This window comes from Macrotis lagotis, chromosome 7 (assembly GCF_037893015.1).
Source record: "Macrotis lagotis isolate mMagLag1 chromosome 7, bilby.v1.9.chrom.fasta, whole genome shotgun sequence".
NCBI lineage: Eukaryota > Metazoa > Chordata > Mammalia > Peramelemorphia > Peramelidae > Macrotis > Macrotis lagotis.
In genome coordinates this window covers 25030974-25051589 of record NC_133664.1, presented here as the reverse complement: position 1 = coordinate 25051589, position 20616 = coordinate 25030974, and the positions used below count along the sequence as shown (strand labels likewise).

The 20616-nt window shown below is 35.1% G+C and overlaps 1 protein-coding gene across 4 annotated transcripts in view; it reads left to right on the top strand.

Moving 5' to 3' along the window:
• ZCWPW2 (zinc finger CW-type and PWWP domain containing 2) overlaps window positions 1-20616 on the top strand; it is a 475923-nt gene that overhangs the window by 139745 nt on the left and 315562 nt on the right. The window contains exons 8-9 of one of the 4 annotated variants that reach the window (XM_074195634.1): window positions 4626-4732; window positions 10435-10590. The exons of 2 other annotated variants lie outside the window; for them this stretch is intronic. In XM_074195634.1, the coding sequence (XP_074051735.1) occupies window positions 4626-4732; window positions 10435-10491 (164 nt within the window). In that variant the 3' untranslated portion in view covers window positions 10492-10590. Of the gene's footprint in view, window positions 1-4625; window positions 4733-10434; window positions 10591-20616 lie in introns of those variants that run through there. One more of the 4 variants, XM_074195635.1, reaches the window with a different exon arrangement.

The window sequence follows — 20616 nt, the reverse complement described above, 5'->3', positions numbered from 1 at the left end:
GATTGAAATCTCCCACCAGTAGAGTTATGCTGTCTATGTCTTCCTGTAACTCATTCAGCTTCTCCTCTAAGGATTTGGATGCTATACTTACTGGTGCATGCAGATTAAATATTGAAATTGTTTCATTGTCTATGGTACCTTTTAGGAGGATATAGTTTCCTTCCTTATTCCTTTGAATGACATCTATTTTTACTGCTTTGAGTGAGATAAGGATTGTTATCCCTGCCTTTTTCTTAGGTTGTTTTTTTTGCAAGGCAAATGGGGTTAAGTGGCTTGCCCAAGGCCACACAGCTAGGTGATTATTAAGTGTCTGAGACCGGATTTGAACCCAGGTACTCCTGACTCCAGGGCCAGTGCTTTTTCCACTGCGCCACCTAGCTGCCCCTACCCCTGCCTTTTTCACTTCAGCTGAGTATAATATATTCTGCTCTAGCTTTTTCGCCTTTATTCTGTATTTATTTCTCTGCTTCACATGAGTTTCTTGCAAGCAACATGTTGTAGGATTCAGGTTTTTAATATATTCTGCTATTTGCTTATGTTTTATGGGAGATTCATCTCATTCACATTCAAAGTTATAATTACTAACTCTTTATTGTTCTTCATGCCATATTCCCTTTGTATTTCTCCTCCTTTTTCAACCTATCCCAATTTCCCAGTATTTTGCTTCTGAATACCACCTCCTTCAGCCTTGCTAGAGCTCTCCTGCCCTCCATGGGCAAATGCTTCCACTGCTGTTCTCAGGTCAGTTCCCTGACCTCACCTCTCCACCCCTGTGCTGGATCTCTACTCTCTGCCCCTGGCTTATCCAGCCTCCCCTGAGACAGACCTTGTTGGTAGATATTCTTCTCTTCCATTCTTCACTGGGTTCTGTGGTTCCACAATCTATTAAGAAGCTTAGTTCCTATTAGTTCTGAGGGAAAGCCAGGAGAGCTTAAAAACTGCCTGGCTTCTCTCTTGGCCAGAAGTTCTCTTTTCACTCTTGTAATGACTTTTATCCTTAAGTAGTCTCACAAGAAACATGTGGTGATTAATAATATAATCTTTTAGTGAAAAATAGAATAATCTTATTTGAAACATTTTTCTTTATAGATATAATCAGAATCTAGATATCTAATTTTAGAAAAAAAAGTTTTCCAGAGTGAGCAACAAGAAAGAAACGTTTTGTATCTTCTAATCACTATATGTATTTACACACATACCCCACCCCCACATGCATTACTCTTCAAATAACTAGATATAATAAAGAAAAACTTTGAGAAAAGAAAAATGAAAATCAGAGAAAAACTTTTAAAAAGTAGATCAGAGCCATTATAATAAGCATCTTATAAATAGCCATGACCTATATAATTCATTCATTCTCTCACTATAGCATTTCCCAATATCTAGAAAATATACCTACTTGGGGCAGCTAGGTGGCAAAGTGGATAGAACACCAGCCCTGGAGGCAGGAGGACCTGAGTTTAAATGTGGCCTCAGACACTTAATAATTACCTAAGTGTGTGATCTTGGGCAAGGCACTTAACCCTACTACATTGCAAAAGAAAAAGAGAGAGAGAGAGAGAGAGAGAGAGAGAGAGAGAGAGAAATATACCCACTAATTTATAATTTTCTTTTTTTACACTTATTTTTCTGTCTTTCCTACCCCACCTCCAAAAAAATTTAGAAACAAATGTCTTTAAAATTGTTAATCTTTACAAAGTTATAGCATAAATTATTTCCCTTTCACTTCATTTTATATCTTTTCCTGCTTTATCTGAAGCCATTTTTTCCAGTCACTTATTATAGAGTAATTATATGTGTTTAGCCATTCTTCAATTGATCCTAATCTCCTTGGTTTACAATAGTTTGCCACTCCATGGGACTGCTGTGATTGTTTTTGTTCATATGATTTCTTTTGTCTTTCTCTGATCTTTTTGGTACATTTGTCTAGTGGTGGTATTAATGAGTCAAATGATAGGCACAATTTAATGAGTTTGGGGGCATAGATTGCTTCCCAGAATGTCTGGACCCATTCACAGTTCTCATGCCTTTTCGCCAGCTGTCCTGGAATTCTCCCCTTTCATCTCTTTCCCGCCTCCCCTACTTTCCTTCAAGTCTCCATTAAGTCCTCACCTTTGAAAACAAGACTTTCCTATTCATCTTAATGAAAGCTCTCTGTTTTATCCTGACTTTATATTGTTTTGTGCTTCTTTCTCACATTAGCTCACAGACTCCTCTGAAAGCAGAGCAGGTTATTTTTGTTTTTTGTTTTTTTCTTTTTTGTATTTCTCCTGATAAGTATAGGGCTTGGACCAAAGGTACTTAAATGCCTATTGATGTGTTCATTTATTATCTTTGGTCATCTATTGAATTTACAATAGAACTTCAGAATTTTTGCATTTGTAAGAGAAAGCATTTATTAAACACTTCTGTGCCAACTGCATTTCTCTAATTGTTTCTCATTTGGAGAATTTGTTTTTTAGGTTTTTGCAAGGCAATGGGGTTAAGTGCCCCAAGGCCACACAGCTAGGTCATTATTAAGTGTCTGAGGTCGGATTTGAACTTAGGTACTCCTGACTCCAGGGCTGGTGCTCTATCCACTGTGCCATCTAGCCGGCCCCAGAGAATTATTTTAATGTAATAATTGATATCTTGGATTTTCTCCTTTCAGAACTTCTTGCCCATAATATTTGACCATTTACCAGTTGTGAAGTGGCTCTTGTCATTATAATTTTTATAAGATCCATATATATTGTTTTTTAATAGACTACTTTTTTTTTTTTTTTTTTTTTTTTAGCAGAGAAGGAAAGGGTGGTGATGGACTAATTGTATAGCTTGGTTGGACTACTTCTTCCTGTTTCCTCCAAATCTCTCCTTCCTTTAAGTCACACTCCTCTGTTAACCATTTCCTCTCCTCCATGTGAAGGTGTTTTCTCTCTTCTGGCCTGGTCTTTCGTTCTCCTGGCAGAGCCCCTTTTCCAAGACTCTGGTACTGGAGATCAGAGTTTGTCTATTCATCTCTCTGTGGCTATGTACTATGCATCTTTACCTGCATGAGCTATCCTAGCTTAGAACTCAACTAACACTGTTGAGACATCCTCTCTCTACTGATGAGGGTTGTAGAAATAATGATAAAAATGATGATGAGAAGTGACATTTTGATGATGCCTGCTATGTGCTAAGACCTTGTGTTGAGCATTTTACCATTATTAGCTTATTTTTTCTTTTCTGCAGCCTGTGATGAAGGTACTATTATTATTTTCACTTTATAGTTGAGGAAATTAAGCTGGATAAAGGTTAAATGACTGGCTCAGGTCACAGACAGCTAGTAAATGGCTGAAGTTGGATTTGAACTCAGGTCTTCTAGAGACCTGACTTAGCACTCTGTGAATTGTGGTAGCCCCAGCTGTGTCTAAGCACTGGTCTTATTTACAAAAACTGGTTCAAGGACTCTCTCTGATGGCTAATTTATGTACATAAGTTTATAAATGGCCAGGTCTCATTTGACTCCTCTGTGAAAAGGGCACTAAAGTAGCTCCTCACACTCAGACAAAGAATAAAAAGTGCTTCTCAAACCTTAAAGTATTATAGGTAGGGATCTAGTCTTATAATTGCTATTATATCTATATATACATGCATGTATATATTCAAATTTTGCAATGAATATAAGGAGTTGGCAAAAAAGGAGAAATAAACTGGTAGTTGTCTTCTAATTAAATTATTAATAAAGACTTTTTTCTTTCTGGAAACATCTCATACCTCTATTTTTTTGCTCCTAACAAATAGTCAAGCCTTGCTCACTTGCATTTCTATATTATCTATACTTTCAATTATTCTACTAAAAAAAACTCCTAAATTTCCCTAAACTTCCAATACACAGAAAATAATAAGTGATATGTCAGGTTTTGGGGACCAGAGGGGATGAAGAAAAGGTCTTTGGATCATACCTTTAGAGCTATGGTGTCTTGGAAAAGAACTCATTTCTGGTTTTTTTATCAGAAAATTTTTAGAAGTCATTGAACACTCATCTTTCCTCCTGACAGAATATGTTGAATTTTGTAGGGTAGTAAATTCTTGGTTGTAATCCAAGGTCCTTTGCCCTCTGAAATACCATATTCCAAGCTCTCTGATCCATTAATGTTGAAGTTGATAAGTCCTGTGTAATTCTGATTATTGCTTCTTTTTGGTTGCTTGAAGTATTTTTCCTTTTCTGAGATACCAGGAATTGTTTAGGATTATGTAGAAGATTAGCACATGACCCCAGATTCTGCTACATTCATCTAGAATTCTTTTGATATCACCAAGCCCCCAACCTTTTCCACTTTCTTTTTTTCCCCCACGTGCTTCTTGTAATAAGCATTCATTCCCCCCCCCCCCCCCCCCCCTTGCTGGCTGTAGATATTTCAAAGGTATTTTATAATCATTTTACTATCATGTTCTTTGATGAGGAATCATGGTTAACTTGCTCATAAAGACTATTTATTTTTACCCAATGGATACTTTATGTGTAAAAGCAACAAGAAATGTTTCTTTTTTAAAATTTTGTATTTTTATTTGGTTGATTTGAAAAATGAAAAAAATTAAATTAATTCAGAACTAACACTTTAATTCTACTATTGGTGCTTTTTCAATTATTTCTGAGATAGAGGACAAGCTAAAAGATTTGGAACAAATGCTGCAGGAAACAAGAGAACCTTCAAAAACATTTGGAGAGTTAGATGCACCTGGGAATGAAATACAGGCGAATGGAAAGGTATTTATGACCCTTGAGGAATAGTCGCTTCAAATATTCTTCATAAGAGAAGAATTCTTCTTGCTAAGTGTTTCTAAGTTGAACATTATTTTGTACATAATAAAAATGTATCTTGGGCTGTAGAGACTCAAAGTTTCCTGAGACCTTTAGATGAAAAATCAGATGATCATAGGATTCAGAAGTTTTAGAGGCCTTGATTTATCTATGTCAACTATTTCATTCTATTTTAACAGTTTGTATTGATACATTTTATTTTTTAAAAACATTTTTATTTTTAAAAACAATTTATTTTTTGATATCTTGGTCCCCTTCCCTTCCCTGCGGAGGCTGAAGGGATTCCTTCAATGAACAGAAAAGGAAAAAAAAAATCAGTTCAGAAAAACACTAAAATATATGTTCATTTTAGAAAGGAGGAAGCTGAGGCTCAGAGAGAGATTAAGGAATTTGACTCAAGGTCATAGGGCTGGTGAGAGTCAGCAGCAAGAAGAATGATGGAGTCTGGCATAAGTGGAGAGTAACCTAGGGATTTAAAAGATATTTGGTCAGAAAAAAAAGAAATGAACCATGACAAAGAAGTTCCTTATGTCTTTGAGCAATTAAGAAGTTATCTGAATATTTGAAAGAGAAATTTGTATGATATAAATTGTTTTCTTTTTGATTCTCTTCTCTCTTTTATCAAACATACATGTACTGAGCTGCTTGGATACTAGATAAGAGAGATTCAGTAGAGATAATTTTTATATCTTTATTAAAAGGCTTAATTAAAGCCTTTGACAAAATCTCTTATGTTATCCTTGTGGACAAGATAGAATGAGTTGAGTAGAAGGTGCTGTAATGTATTTAAGTAGATATGGAACTAGAGCTAGTTGAATTGCTGGACCCAAAGAGTAATAATTTTTGTTGACTGTATGGAAGGAGGTCTTTAGTAAATTGTCTAAGAAGTATCTTTATTTAGAATTCCCTGTGGGAATATTATCACAGAACAACTTCTCCCCCCCCAAAAAAAGGAATCAGTGATTTGTATAGGCGAAAAGAAGGCATTTTTATCACATTTGTAGATGATGCTATTGTAGAAGGGATGACTAATACATGGCAAGACAAAACAAAGTTCTGTAAAGTTCTTGAATGATCAGATTTGGACACTGAATCTAAAAAAATGAAACTATAGAGACAGAAATATAAAGGTCGTATTAAGACTTAAAAAAATCACCATAAACATAAGATGAAAGAGAAACAGACAGACAGAGAAACATAGCTAGATAAGTTTGTTTTAAAAGAATCTAGGTATTTTCATGGACAACAAGTTCACTATCAGTGATTTAATCATGGTATATAATAGTCAGAAATTAATGCAATTAAGAAGGGCACAGGGTCCAGGTCTAGCATGCAATATCTATTCCTGTCATTCATTCAGATCAGACCATATCCACAGTATTCTGTTTAGTTCTGGATACCTCATTTAAGGATGAAGTCAGATATAGTGTCCAGAGGAGGGCAGCATCAGTTGGGGGAAGGTTATTCCATCTGAAGATTGCTTGAAAGAAATGATGGTTTTTGAACCTGAGTAGCTGGAAACCCATGCTGGCCATCTTCAAGTATTTTAAGTTTTGTCTTGTGGGAAAGTAATGAAAAGTGTTTTTCACTTGAGCCTACTGGGTCAAACGAATAGTTTGTGCTCTACAGTCTATGGATCTTATCCCTCTCCCTACCTAGGGGTCTGTGGTTAGTTGTTGGGGGAGTTATGACTGTGGAAGGGAAAATAATTAAATCTTTGTTTTTACTAATCTTTAACTGAAATTAAGAAATTCTTTCAATTAGGGATAAAGAAGAAAAGACAAACTATTCCAAAGAGTCTATAGGCTTTATCAGACCACCTAAGAGATACGTAACACAAAGAAGATTAAGAACCTCTTAAACCTTTCCTAAAAAAAAAACCTAAAAACTAACTGCCTTAGAAAGTCATAGATTTCCTTCTTCCTAAAGATATTCAAACAAAATCTAAATTTCTTCTTGCTTGCTATGTCATTGAATATTGGAGAGTGTCACAAGGTCACCAGGGTTTCTTCCAATTCTGAGATTCTCAGAATTCTTCTAAAAATAGTCTATTCATAGCATCTGACTCATTTGTAAATGGATCATTAGTTTAGGAATTGTAAGGTAGAGAAAAGAACATTGGATTTGGAAACAGCATGGATTCAAATCTTTCAATGCTTAATCTTGGTGTAATCTTAGGTCACCTCTTTGCTTGTAATATAAAGTTAGAGGTGCAGCAGGGAGAAGAGAGGGGCGAGGATGGCTGTCCTGGGCATTTCCGTACAATGGAAGTGCTAGAAGGAACTCAGTAGTGGAGGGGTTGGGAAGTTTGGAGGCATTTTTCACAGTGGGAAGGCTGCTTAGAAGTAAAGCAGAGCATATTCACTGGATTTAAGAAATTAATGCAGCTTTTAAAGACAGATTTAACATGATCAAAGACTAGTTTAGGCAAAGGTAGAATTGGATTTTTAAAATAAAACAGTCCAGAAAAGACCAAAATAATCATTTTCAAGTTCTAAGCATGACTCCAAGAATGTTCTATTTGGGATATTTTGGGTTCTTAAGTTTAGTCATTGTTCAAATAGGCCTGACTCAGACAAGCACCTTGTTAGTTCAGATTTGATGTGGGATGAAATGAAACACTAATAGTCATTGAGTTTACTTAGCTGTTATCATGGAAGAGTAATCAACAATACAGTATTACTTGTTTCCAGTAAACAGGGTTTTCCTGGCTTTCATATGGGTGCATGTCTAGTCTGCGGGGCAGGATGTGATGATTCACACAGTCTTGGGAAATTTATACAAAAATCTTTTTGAGAGACATGTAAATATGAATCAAGGTTATCCTCAGTAAGTGTTTTTGCAGGAAACAAGTCAACCTTCACAAACAATATTCAATAATGGACCACATTTACTGTTGCACAGTTAGCTGAAAGATGTAGAGGATGAAAGATCTCATTGTGTTTGTTGTTTGTTGATCATGAGAAAGCACTTTTGTTGGAGGAATAAAGCCCTGTCTTACAAGCACTTTTGCAAAAGGACTTTCCATACATCAAAATCATTCAAGATTTCCTGGAGGATTTAACATCAGAATGACCTTGTTAATGATCCACTGATAGTCAGTATCTGCAGGAGTTTCAATCTAGAGTACAAGTGGAAGATTGACTCACAATGGACAGTGATGCTCTCCAAGTGTTCCTCTTTGCAGCTTTCATTAGGTCTTAGAACTTTGCAGAACTTTCTGGAAGAGCTCTGTAAACATTTCTTTGAGAAAGGTCAAGTGGAGAAGAATGTTAATTGCCCAGATTTCAATATACATTTGGATGAATATGCTATAGAGTTTATCCCTCACTGTGGATGTCTGGGATTGTTTGTATGACTGGACAGGCTGGACCCAGAGTTAAACATGGTGAGTAAGAAGGTGGCTTAGACGGTCTTTGGTAAATGACAATGTTCTTGACTAATCTTAAATGTCTCCTGAAAGTAAAGACCCATCTTTTTAATTCTGATATTCTTCCAATATTATATTCTGATAGTGAGACATACAACAACACACTGTCTGGAGAATTATAAATGCTTATTACTCAGAGGACAGTAAAGAAATGATGATGCACGTGAGTGGGCTGAGTAACAGATAATCAATGAGAAACTCTGAAGAGCAGAAATAAAAAAACTTTTCAAGAATTTCTAGGACAAGAAGAGAGGATGAAAAGGAGGGATGACAGTTGAATGACCAGAGTACTCCACTGGTAGCCACACATGAGGAAGTGAGAAAGACCTTTGGCTCTGGGTGGACCTTGATGGCGCAGACTTGGGAAAGTGTGCACAATAATTGGACAGGATGGCATATGTGACTTTTTTGTTGAAAAGAACTATGAAAATAATGAGATCACAGATTCATGAGAGAATTTTAAAATAGTAAAATATGAATTTCTTTCATTTTTTTTTTTTAGATTTTTGCAAGGCAAATAGGGTTAAGTGGCTTGCCCAAGGCCACACAGCTAGGTAATTATTAAGTGTCTGAGACTGGATTTGAACCCAGGTACTCCTGACTCCAGGGCCAGTGCTTTATCGCCACCTAGCCGTCCCATGAATTTCTAAAACACAAAAGTGCCAATCTAAATTACAAATAGTTTAAAAACATTTTGTTTCCTGAGTTAACCTCTAAAGGTGTCTGAAAGATAACCAATCACAGAATTAAATACTTACTATGTTCTAGTATTGTATTAGGTTCTGGGGTTATAAAGACAAAAGTATTTCATTCCTTTCCCTTGATAAGATTACATTCTTTTGGGGAAAACAACTGGTACATATATAAGGATATACAAAGCAAGTCTAAGGTAATGTGAGGGTAGACTAAGCTTGGAGCATCTTTTCAGAGGTATGAGAGTGGAGAGTGCATCCCAAACACGAGACACAGTCAGTGCAAAAACCAGAAGTGGGAGTTGGGGCGCTCTAAGTGGGGGGGCAATAAGGACAGCCTGAAGGGTGTGTGAAGGGAATGGTTATGGAATGAATTTGGAAATATATATAGGGACCTGTTTGTGAAGGGTTTTAGATGCCAGGAAAGAGGTGTTTGCATCTGATGCTAAAGATAATAGGGAGACACTTGGGTTTATTGAGTAGCAGAGTAACACAATGAGACTTATTCTTTGAGAAAATCACTTTGGCAGCTGTGTTAATAATGAACTGGAGAAGGGAGAATTGAAGCTAATGAAGAGAGAGAAGGAGGACAGGAGTGTAGAGGAAGAGAGTTATATAGTGACAGACAGAAAGAAAGGAGAGGGGTAGAAAGGAGAGGGGTGAGAGGAGAGAGTGATAGAGAAAATAAAAAAAGGACCTAGGACAGTAACTCAGCATTTGATGTTATCTCACAAATATTTTCCCCTTAATGCTTCTCCAGGCCACATCAAGACTATTAGTCTTTAACCCCAGCCACTAAAAGAGGATGTATGGTGACAAGAGACTTTTTGTTTACTACTTTAAAATAATTCACACTAATCAAACAGGGAAATCTTCAAGGTCATTCATGACATTATTTTCAAAGATAAACAAGATGAAAAATTCCCATGATAAAAAAACCTCACATTTCTGATATATCTTATTAAAATATCAGAGGTAGCTCTTGCATTTATGGGTCTTTGCTGTTAATGTCTGAGAAGTTTAACATGTCCCTTTGGGTGTGTGTGTGTGTTTGTGTGTGTGTGTGTGTGTGTGTGTGTCTGAATGGGAGGGTGGGTCTGTGATGTGACCCCAAGAGTAGCTACTGCTGATCAAGGGCTTCTTCCCTGCTTGCACAATTTGGGTTTGAGACTTGCACACTTCTTCATCCTCAAAACACCAAGCAATAGTAAAAGTTCATATCAATAGAGCTCTTCATTGTGCTTCACAAAACTGTGAATATATAGATGTGGGTCATTGCAGTTATTTCTTACCACCCGCGTGCTTTGTTTTTATGCCCATTTACCTACACCAATACTAAGACTGAAAGTTGATATAGTTCCCTCAGTCAAAGCTGTATCTTCCCAAGTCACACCAAGGGTTTTCTCCAAAAGTCCACAAAATTTCATTGTATTTTTTTTTTTCAGATAGTATCCAGTACATAGTTTAAGTCTAAGGAAACTTATTTTGTGGGACTTGTAAATTATGTGTGCTGTTATTCTCTTCAGGTATCTCTGTGCAACTTAGAAACTTCAGAAGAAATCCTATGTGAAAAACCAATGTGAAGAGGATTGTCTTATAATTGATGGTGTACCCTTAAGAGCTGGAGAATGTTTGGGGAGTATAACTGACAGGTTTAAAGAAACAGATGCTTTGGTGTCTGAATTTTAGTCTAACATGTAAATGATTTAAAAAGAACTATTTTTATGCCTTTCCATTTTCAAATGACAATAGTATTTAAGATATAAAGCCCATGAGGCAAAAGCAATATGAAAATGATGCTTTTATTCATTTAAAATTCATTACTGGACCATGGCTATCAAATGATGTCCATATGAGTGCTTAAGACAAAAATAAATAAAAACTTAACATTTATCTCTTTGTTTTTTATGTCTGCATGTAATTAAATCTTTAACATAAAGTTGCTTAATATAACAAATATTACAATTCCAAATGGGAAAAAATAGACATTCATGGAATACCTTAAAATTTACTAAGTGCTTTCCAGATATTAGCTCACTTGGATATCTCAAAAACCCTGTGAGACAGATTTTACAGAAATATTCAGACTGACCAAGTGACTTGCCCATAATCTCAGAGTGCATGGTTTGAAGTAAAGTTAAATTCCATGTCTTTATTACTCTTAGCTCCTTACTATATCCACTACACTATCAATTAATGTGGATACTTCATTTAAATATATACTATCAGAGCTTGGGAACTAACTTACTTTTGTTATTTTAATGCTTTTCTTGCAATAAAAGTTTGTGGGAAACCTCTGAAACTGGTATTACTTGTCTTTAACTTAGTAGAGAAGTTCCAGTCTGTGGCTTGAGGGGCATAGAGGTTAGATGACTACCCTGGTTTGACAGCTTTCAGATTCGAAATTTGAACCCAGTTCTTCCTAATTCCAAGTCTTGTAGTTCTCCACCAAGCCACTACTGCTTCATTATTGATTTGTCATATGTGGTTTAGGATAGTTCTGGGTTTTAGAAGGGTTTTAGAAGTCTAATGACTATTTAATTTGTTTTTAATTTTTTTATTATCAGCTAAAAAACAATACCATCATTTCTCTGTGCAAAGAACATAATGAAGAAGGAGGAATAGGAAATCACAAATCTCTGTTATGTACAGCTTGTTTTTTAAAGTATATACTTTAACACAATTTTACAAACAAGGCTTTGCTTATCTGTGTTCCCTTCTGATTTCCTTCTGCTTTCTTCTTGTATTTTAAGAATGTTTCATTTCTATGTTTCCTTTTTTTATCACTATCACTACCCTCACTCTTCCTCCACAATCTCTTCCCTTCCAAGAAAAAAGTCCTGAAACAATTTTGTGTGTGTGTGTGCGTGCGTATTTCAGCAACACAGATTCATACATTGTGTCTTAAGATGTCTGTCTCCTTCTGTACCTATAGTCACTGCATAAGGTGATATCATAGTTTGGTTCACTTTACTCTTCAATTCATGTAAGTCTTCTGAAATTATCCTGTATTTCTTCTTTTCATCATTTGTTAAAAATGCAATAATATATTGCATTTATATGACATATTTTGTTCAGTCATTCCCCGATGTGCATACCTTCATTGTTTCCAGATCTTAGCTATATCTGAAAGTTCTGCTACATATACATATACACATACACATACACATACATATGGTCTTTTTTTCTCAGTACTCATTGATATCCATATCTTTACATACATATGCATATGTGTATATATATTTATTTATTTATTAGGCAGACACATAACTACATCTGTCTGTCTTTTTGTCCCTATATTGATGATTTAGGAATGAGTGGTCCTCAACTCCCTTTTAAAAATTTCTAGTTATTTAGCAAAAGACACTGGATAAATGACTTTTAATAAATTCTTCTTGGTAGAGGAGGAGAGTAGAGAAGGTGGTGAAAGTGGTGAGGTTCCTAAAAGTAGACCAAGGAGGTTCCCAGCCCTGAATTAGAAAGAAAACACTTCCGGCTCAGTGCCGTTGTGCCTTGGCTAAAAGTAGGGAGTTTTGGGGGGCCATTAAATACTGAGACCAGGACAAAGGGAACAGGGAAATGTACTTGTCTGTGTTCACCACAGGTGTTTATGAGAGGTAAGATGAGGTCGGTCATTTGCAATTTATAGCAGAATAAAGGAAGATGCTTAGAAATTGATTGTAGCCATGTCCAGCTGAAGCAGAGAGAGGGGAAAGGGAAAGAAGGACCATCAGTTCTCCATATTGCTGGCAAAGTGCTGGCATCCTAGCCAACCATGGGGAAGCCATAATCAAAAAGTCTTATTTCTTGATACTTGTCCCTTTAACTTTCTCTTCTCCCTGAGAGTCTGTGGAATGGAGCCTGATGAGCTGTTGCTACAACACATAACTGTTCTTGTTGCTTCCACACTACTGCTCCCCTGCTGCTTAGAGCAGCCACCTCCCTAATCTCTTGATGTATTTCTTCCAAGTTCAGGCTCCATCGCCAAACCATGTGATATTTCCTTGCCTTGAAAGATGAGAAAAAACTCCAAATTTTGGCTGTCTGTCTAGGTAGGCCATTCCTCCCCTTGTATAGGACCTCTTAGTTTTAGCCTGGATAAACAAACTGCCTTTTGGTTACAGTTCCAAGTGTTTTTGAAAAGGGTCAGATAAATGGCCATTTTTCTTTTTTTTCTTTTAAATCTTTTCAAGTTTGCTGAGTATGGGGTTGTCGTAATAAAACCTCAGATATTTGAAATACAAAAGGAGCTTATTGGGAAAGCAGCAATCTCTTCCACTTAAGTTATCATGAGGAAAAGACTGAGGGGCATGTGGTTTGGGGCTTTGCCCCTGGTCATAGTCCTGGTTGTCAGGTAGAAGGAGGGACTGGGGATATGTCATTCCCAATTTAGCTGTCACTCTTGGTTCCCTAAGTAAAAAGCAAAACAACAACAAAAATTGGGACCTAAGCAAGCTTACTGGATTGCCTCACAGCCTTGGACTTCAGTTCATACCTCTAAAAGAGAACAAGCTGTACCAAAGTATCTCATGATAGGAGAGGTTAGTCAAGCTTGACCCAAATGGGATGTTCACATGGGACAGGGCAGATAAGGAGGATAAACATACACAGGGCGGGCTGCTGCATTCTCAATAGCAGTAGGCACCCAATGTGGCTTCTTATCTGGATCAGCCCAGACTAGGTATTGGGGACAGGCAAGGGGAGCTAGACCTAGGGTGGGAGTCAAGATTTAGGACTAGTTTTAATTCATGGTAGGGGAGGAACACAGGGAGCACATGGCCACTGGTTGATATCTATACTTCTCACTGGATGGAAGATACTTTAGGCCATTACTATTGATTTTTTTCTGATACGGTAGCTCAGATGATTTTCAAACTTCCTGGGCTTTTTTGATTAGTGACTAGGGAGGCTACCATATTCTTTTTGGCTTTTTTTCCCAAGGCAATGGGTTAAGTGACTTGCCCAAGGTCATACATCTAGGTAATTATTAAGTATCTGAGGCAAATTTGAACTCAGGTCCTCCTGACTCCAGGGCCGGTGCTCTATTCACTGCACCACCTAGCTGCCCCTACTATATTCTTTAAAGAAGCAGAACTTCTGAACTATTTTAATTCACCTCTCTATGTTACTAGTGTAAGAACTGTGTGTTCATGGGGCCCAGGTATTCAGAGAGGGGAATGCTGGACTAGAATTATATCTGTTTGTTTCCTTAAATGTTGTTAGTGGAGGGGAAGTAGTTTACAAGTTTAAGTTATAACTCCAGATCATTAATTATTTCTTTTTTAAATGTTATTTTATTTTTTTTCCAATTAGTTTTCAACATTCAACATTCAACTTTTTGTAAGATTTTGAGTTTCACATTTTTCATCTTCTTCCTTTCCCCCCCTCCCTCCCATAACAGCCAGTAAACTGATATAGGTTATACATGTAAAAATCATGCTTAACATATTTCCCATATCATGATTTCTTAATGGACAAAAATGGGCCCCACACTTTATATCCAAGGCTTACCCCTACCTACTTCCCACCAGATGCCAGTTACACAATGATTACACATAGCAAATAGCAAATAATCTCACTTGTCTAAGTCAATAGTAAAATCGAAGTCAGGGAAAGTATACATATGAAATATAAGGCAGATAATATACAGTGAAAGAGTTCTCCCTTGGGAGCAATATAACTCAACTCTACCAAAAAAGAGAGTCCCAGATTTTACCCAAGGGGAAATTCTCTAAAGTCTCTATTATAGCAAGCTGGGAATAGGGACATGTTCAAAGAACATGTCAACTTCTTCCCAGAATCTTTCTTCCTTTCGAACCCTAAAGAGAGGTGGAAATCATAGTTCCTCTCTTCACGCTGGAAACCAGAAGAGCCCAGGATCTTACTTCTATTCCACTCTCACTATCTTTGCCTACCCCTGAAAAAGGCACAGAATTTAATCTCTACTAATGAGAAGAAAGTCCTGTATAATTGGCCCTTTGAAGCAAGTACATTATTGATTTAGAGCTTTTTTTTTTTGGTTGCTTGACAATTTGCATTTCTTCTTTTGAGAACTCCCAGTTCTTTAACCATTTCATTGGGGAATGATTTTTGTTTTTATGTTTTTTGACTGTTCTACATAATAATAATAATAATTATTATTCTCTTTTTTCTAAATTGTTTTTGATATGATATTTTATATTTAGATTATGTTTTCGTTTGGAAGTATTATAATATATGATGTAATATTGTGAATATGTCTAATTTTTACATACTACTAACCAATTTTCCTAGCATTTTGTTGAATTGAATTCTTAGTTCAGTAAATGGCATATTAGATGTATATATCAACCTCTATTAGGTTGCTTCTAGATTTTGTGTACCTATGTTATATTAATTAGCTTTTCAATTTTCTATAGTAAAATTATTTTACTATTTATTGCTTTGTAGCCATGTTTGAGATCTGATACTACATGTTCTCTTTACTTTCTACTCTGCCTCCCCTCCATTATTTCTCTTGAGGATTTTTAACATTTTGTTTACCTATATGATTGCTTTTTAGTATTTTATGTAGTTCTATAAAGAGATTCTTCTGTAGTTTGATTACTACTACATCCATAAATTAATTTTGATAATATTTTTGTTTTTGCTATATTAGCATTGCTCAACTATGAGCAATTAATAGCCTTCCAATTAAAACGTCTCTCAATTTCTATAAAGAATGGCTTTTAGGGGCAGCTCCATGCAGTAAATAAGCATCAGCCCTGGAGTCAGGAGGACCTGAGTTCAAATTTGATACCATGTAATAATTATCTAGCTGTGTGGCCTTGGGCAAGTCACTTAACCCCCTTGCCTTGCAAAAAAAAAAAACTAAAGAAAAATGGCTCATAGTTGTATTCATATAATGATTTTGTAAAGGGGTCACCCAGATTGTTTGCTTACTGTAATAATTTGGAATGCAGTTTTTTTCAATATAGTTCTCCTGGGTTTTCAAAGACTGATGATTGTGTTTTTCTTGCATGAAATTATTTTATATTCTTCCCTTTTACTGAAGTAGAAGATACTAGTTCTCTGGATTGTTTCACATTCTGCACTTTACTGTAATTATTATTTCAGTTAATTTGAGTTGCATTTCTAACTTTCTCTAATTAAACTATCACATCATTTATAAAAATATATAATTTTGTTTTTTTATTCATCTATACTTATTCCTTTCAATTATTTTTATTTTCTTGTTATAATTAGCATTTCTAGATCCATATAAAACAGTAGTGAGCCAAGTGTACACCTTTTTTTTAGTTGATTTTATTGGAAAGACCTCTAGTATTTCTCCAGTACAAATTATTCTGACTCTTGAGTTTCAATAGATAATGTGCACTGTATTAAGGAAATGTCCATTTATTCTTATGTTTATAATCTTTTAAAGAATAAATACAATTTGTCAGAAATCATTTTTGCTTCTCTTGCTATAGTGAAGGGATTTTAATAATTTACTTATTATCTTGTGTTATACTATTGAACACATCCTTCTTTCTTAGTAGTATTTCAATCTGGCCATATGTATAATATTTTTGACATTATAGAATCTTTGGTAATATTACTGAATATTTTTATATTAATATTTGTTAAGCTATTAGCTTATTTTTATCTGCTTTATTTATTTAATTATAAAGTTTAAAAAATAAGGATCATATTTGTCCCACAGGAATTTACTAGGATACCTTTCTATTTTTATGATAATAGTAGTAAGTGGTCTTTGAAAACTTGATAGAATTCCCTTGTAAATCTGATTCTGTAGTGTTTTTCCCCATTTGGCTTAATTTACTGAGTTTGGATAATTTAAATTTCCTCTGTGCCATTCAGATAATCACAGCATGGTATATTTTGTATTCATCTGCTTCACTGAAATCAGATTTTTTGGGGTTGTATTTTTTTTAAGGTTTTTGCAAGGCAAATGGGGTTAAGTGACTTGCCCAAGGTCACACAGCTAAGGTTAATTATTATGTGTCTGAGGCCATATTTGAACTCCTGACTCCAGGAGCTGGTGCTCTATCCACTGTGCCACTTAGTTGCCTCTTTGGGGAGTGTTTTTGCACAAAATTGAACAAAACATTTTTTGATAATTTCTATTTTTTACTCTTCATCTATTCTGAATTCTTTTCCCTTTTGGATTTTGACTATTTGGTTTTCTTCTCTTTCAAAAAATCAAATTTTGATAAGTTTGTCTCTTTTGTTTTGTCCAAAGAATTAATTCCTAGTTTTTTAATTAATTCTATTCCTCTCCCTCCTCAGTTTTATTAGTTTCTTGCTCTTTACAATATCAGTTTCTATACCTAGTTGACCTGTTTTTAGTTATATGTTCAAGGTTTTTATTCTATTTTTTCTCTTTTTAATTGATAAAGATGTTTAGAAATGTAAATTTTATCCTGATCCTATGCTATTTCATTACTGTCATTTTCTTTAATAGAACTATCATTTAAAATGTTCTTTTTTTCCTATACTTAGGCTTTATTTTAAAGCCTTCGTCCATTTATTCTTTTGTCTGAGCTAATTCTTTGGTATTTAATCTCTATTGAAATTGATTCCTTTTATTTAAATTCCCTTAATGATTATATATATCTTGTAGTTAGTAAAAATTAGTTTAATATTTTTGCTTTTCTGAATTTTTGCTAAAATTTTTGTGCCTTGGCATGTGACCATTAAAATTGGCATATATATATATTATATATATATATATATAGATATATAGCTGAAAAATTAAAAACCATATGTATGCACAGTCCTTTGAGCTCTTATTTGTTTATTACCAGTGATCTATTATATCCATTTTTTAAAAATTCGATTTGGATCCTTAACTTTTATTTTATCTTTTTTGCTAAATTTGTTGAGGTCTAAAACCAGTCCTTTGAGGCTTTCAGCTATTATACCTCTTAGTCAGGTAATTACCAATATTAAACATGTTTTATATTCTAGCCCTTTTGGTAAGAGCTAGGAAAATAAAGACAAAAACCAAATAGTTCCTGCTTCCAAGGAGCTCTCATTCTGATGAGTGCATACTATATATAAGCAAGATATAGAAAATATCATAGTCTCAGAGGAAGAGTCCTAAAGGTTAAGAAAGACTGGGAAAGGCTTCTTTCAGAAACTGGGAAGTTAGCTGATACCAAAGTAAGCCAGGCAACCAAAAGCCAAGAGATAAGGAGGGAGAGCATTCCAGGCATGGTGAACAGCTTGAATTCTGGAGATGGTGTTTGGTACAAGCATCAGCAGGGTGGTCAGTGTCACAGAATTACAAAGTACCTGGAAGGGGGCAGCTAGGTGGCACAGTGGATAGAGTACTGGCCTTGGAGTCAGGAGAATCTAAGTTTAAACCTGGCCTCAGACACTTAATAATTACTTAACTGTGTGACCTTGGGCAAGTCACTTTGACCCATTGCCTTGCAAAAAACAAAACAAAAAAATTATAAAGTACCTGGAAGAAGTAAGGCAGAAGAAGACTGGAAGGGCCACATAATAAAAAGCTTTGAAAGCAGGCGTATATTATATTTGACTCTGGAGATAACAGGGAACTGTTGGACTGTATTGAATGGTGGTGATGGCGGGGAATTATATGATCATATCTGTGTTTTAGGAATATCAATTATCAACCAGAAAGTTAAGTAGTCTAAGTTTGAGATGATAAAAGACCCATAACAGGTGTTGATAGCGTTAGAGGATGTTATTAAAGTTTTACCATCTGTTTTTTTCCATTAGTTTATATTTTCTTCGAACTTTAAATAGCTTAGATGCCATACCATTTGATATGCTAGTGCCTTTTTATTATGAAAATTATATATACATATATAATGTCATTAATGATGTTATATCTTTTAAGCATATTTGTTTTTACTGTTACTTTATTTTAGATCATGATTGTCACCACTGCTATTTTTAACTTCCTTGAATCATAAGAAACTTGTACAATTTCTCATTTTAACTCTGTATGGACTTTTATACTGCAAGTGTGCTTCCTAAAAAATATTATATCTTTGGATTCTGCTTTTTAATACATTATATTAATTTTCTCTGTTTTATGGGTGAATTGATGCTATTTATATTCATGGTTATTATTGTTCTTTGTGTTTTTCCCCACCTCATTTTTTTTAGAATTTTTTTCTTTGCTTGCCTACTCCCTCCTTCCCTTTTCTTAATGAAAACTGTAAAAAATGTGATCAGTGCTAGTAATCAGTATTTGAAATGATTTCATTCAACTCTCCTTTCCCCAATTTACATAGACCAGATCACTGGATTTTCTGCATTTTTCCACCTAATTCCTAACTTTGTATTCTACATTCCAAAGTTGAAGTGTTGGTTTGTTGTTTTTATTTAGGCTTTTCTATCATATCTTTTAGTTCTTATTTACCTCTTGAATTTAGTGTATTTATTTCTGTACCAAATCTCTCTGCATGTTTAACATCCTTTGCCTGATTCAGATAAGAGTGAAATTAATAATAATATGGCTACTCTTCACATTCTCTGTTTGTTTGTATACTTTTCTTGCCCATCTGTTTTATTTCATTTCTTTTTATTTATTTAAGGCAATGGGGTTAAATGACTTGCCCAAGATCACACAGCTAGACAATTAGTGTCTGAGGTCAGATTTGAACTCAAGTCCTCCTGACTCCAGAACTGGTGTTCTATCTACTGCACCACTTTAGCTGCTTCTTGTTGATCTGTTTAGAAGAATAATAATTTTTTTCCTTCTTTGTTATTACATGTCTCATATTCTTTTTCTTCTATCCTCTCATTTTCATATTTACAAAAATTTTAGTTTTTTGAGGCTTTACTTGTAACTATTTTCACATAAGTGTCTTTATGTCTTGATCTTCCCTTGCACTGTAATAATTTATTATGATCAGGTTTATTTGCTCATTTTTTTCCAACCACTTCTTTACTTTGAACTTTATATTAAAATTGGACTCTGCTCAGTTCATTGTCAGGGTGCTGTCCCAAGGTTCAGCCTTTTTGTAGGCTGCTATTTTCACAGCTAGACCTGGGGGTTTAGGCATTTTGGGTTCTTCCAAGGTAGTATGGTCTGAGTGCAGGTATAGTTGCTCCTCTCTAAACTCTACTTTGGTCCTTTACCTGAATGCTCTTTTCTCTCTTGCTGTCAAAAGTTCTAGCACTCATCTCTACCCTGGTACTGAAACCAGGACTTCTACTTTCCTGTGATCAAAATAATGGCTCACCTTGAATTCTCATTTAAGTTGCTCCAGAATTTGATTTGAGAAGTAAATTTGACATGGTTTAGAGGGGAATATTAGAAGAGTTTTACTGTAGTTTCCTCTATACCATTATCTTGACTCTATTCCTTTGATACTTTATTTCTACAGTTTGTATTCTTTAGTATAATTCTTCTATTAGCTTTCATTTAGACATTTCATTTATTTTAACAATTCAACAAGCATTTATTAAGTTCCTACTCTTTTTTACTTCTCTTAAAACTGCAGTGTATAGAGCACCAGCCCTGGAGTCAGGAGCACCTGAGTTCAAATCTGGCCTCAAACACTTAATAATTACCTACTGTGTGACCTTGGGCAAGCCACTTAACCCCATTACCTTGCCAAAAAACCTAAAAAACAAAAAACCCACTTTTCTCATCTGTAAAATGGAGGTAATACTAGCACCTTCATTCATGGGGGAACTGTTGTAAAAATCAAGTGAGGAAACATATATATAGTGCTTTGTAA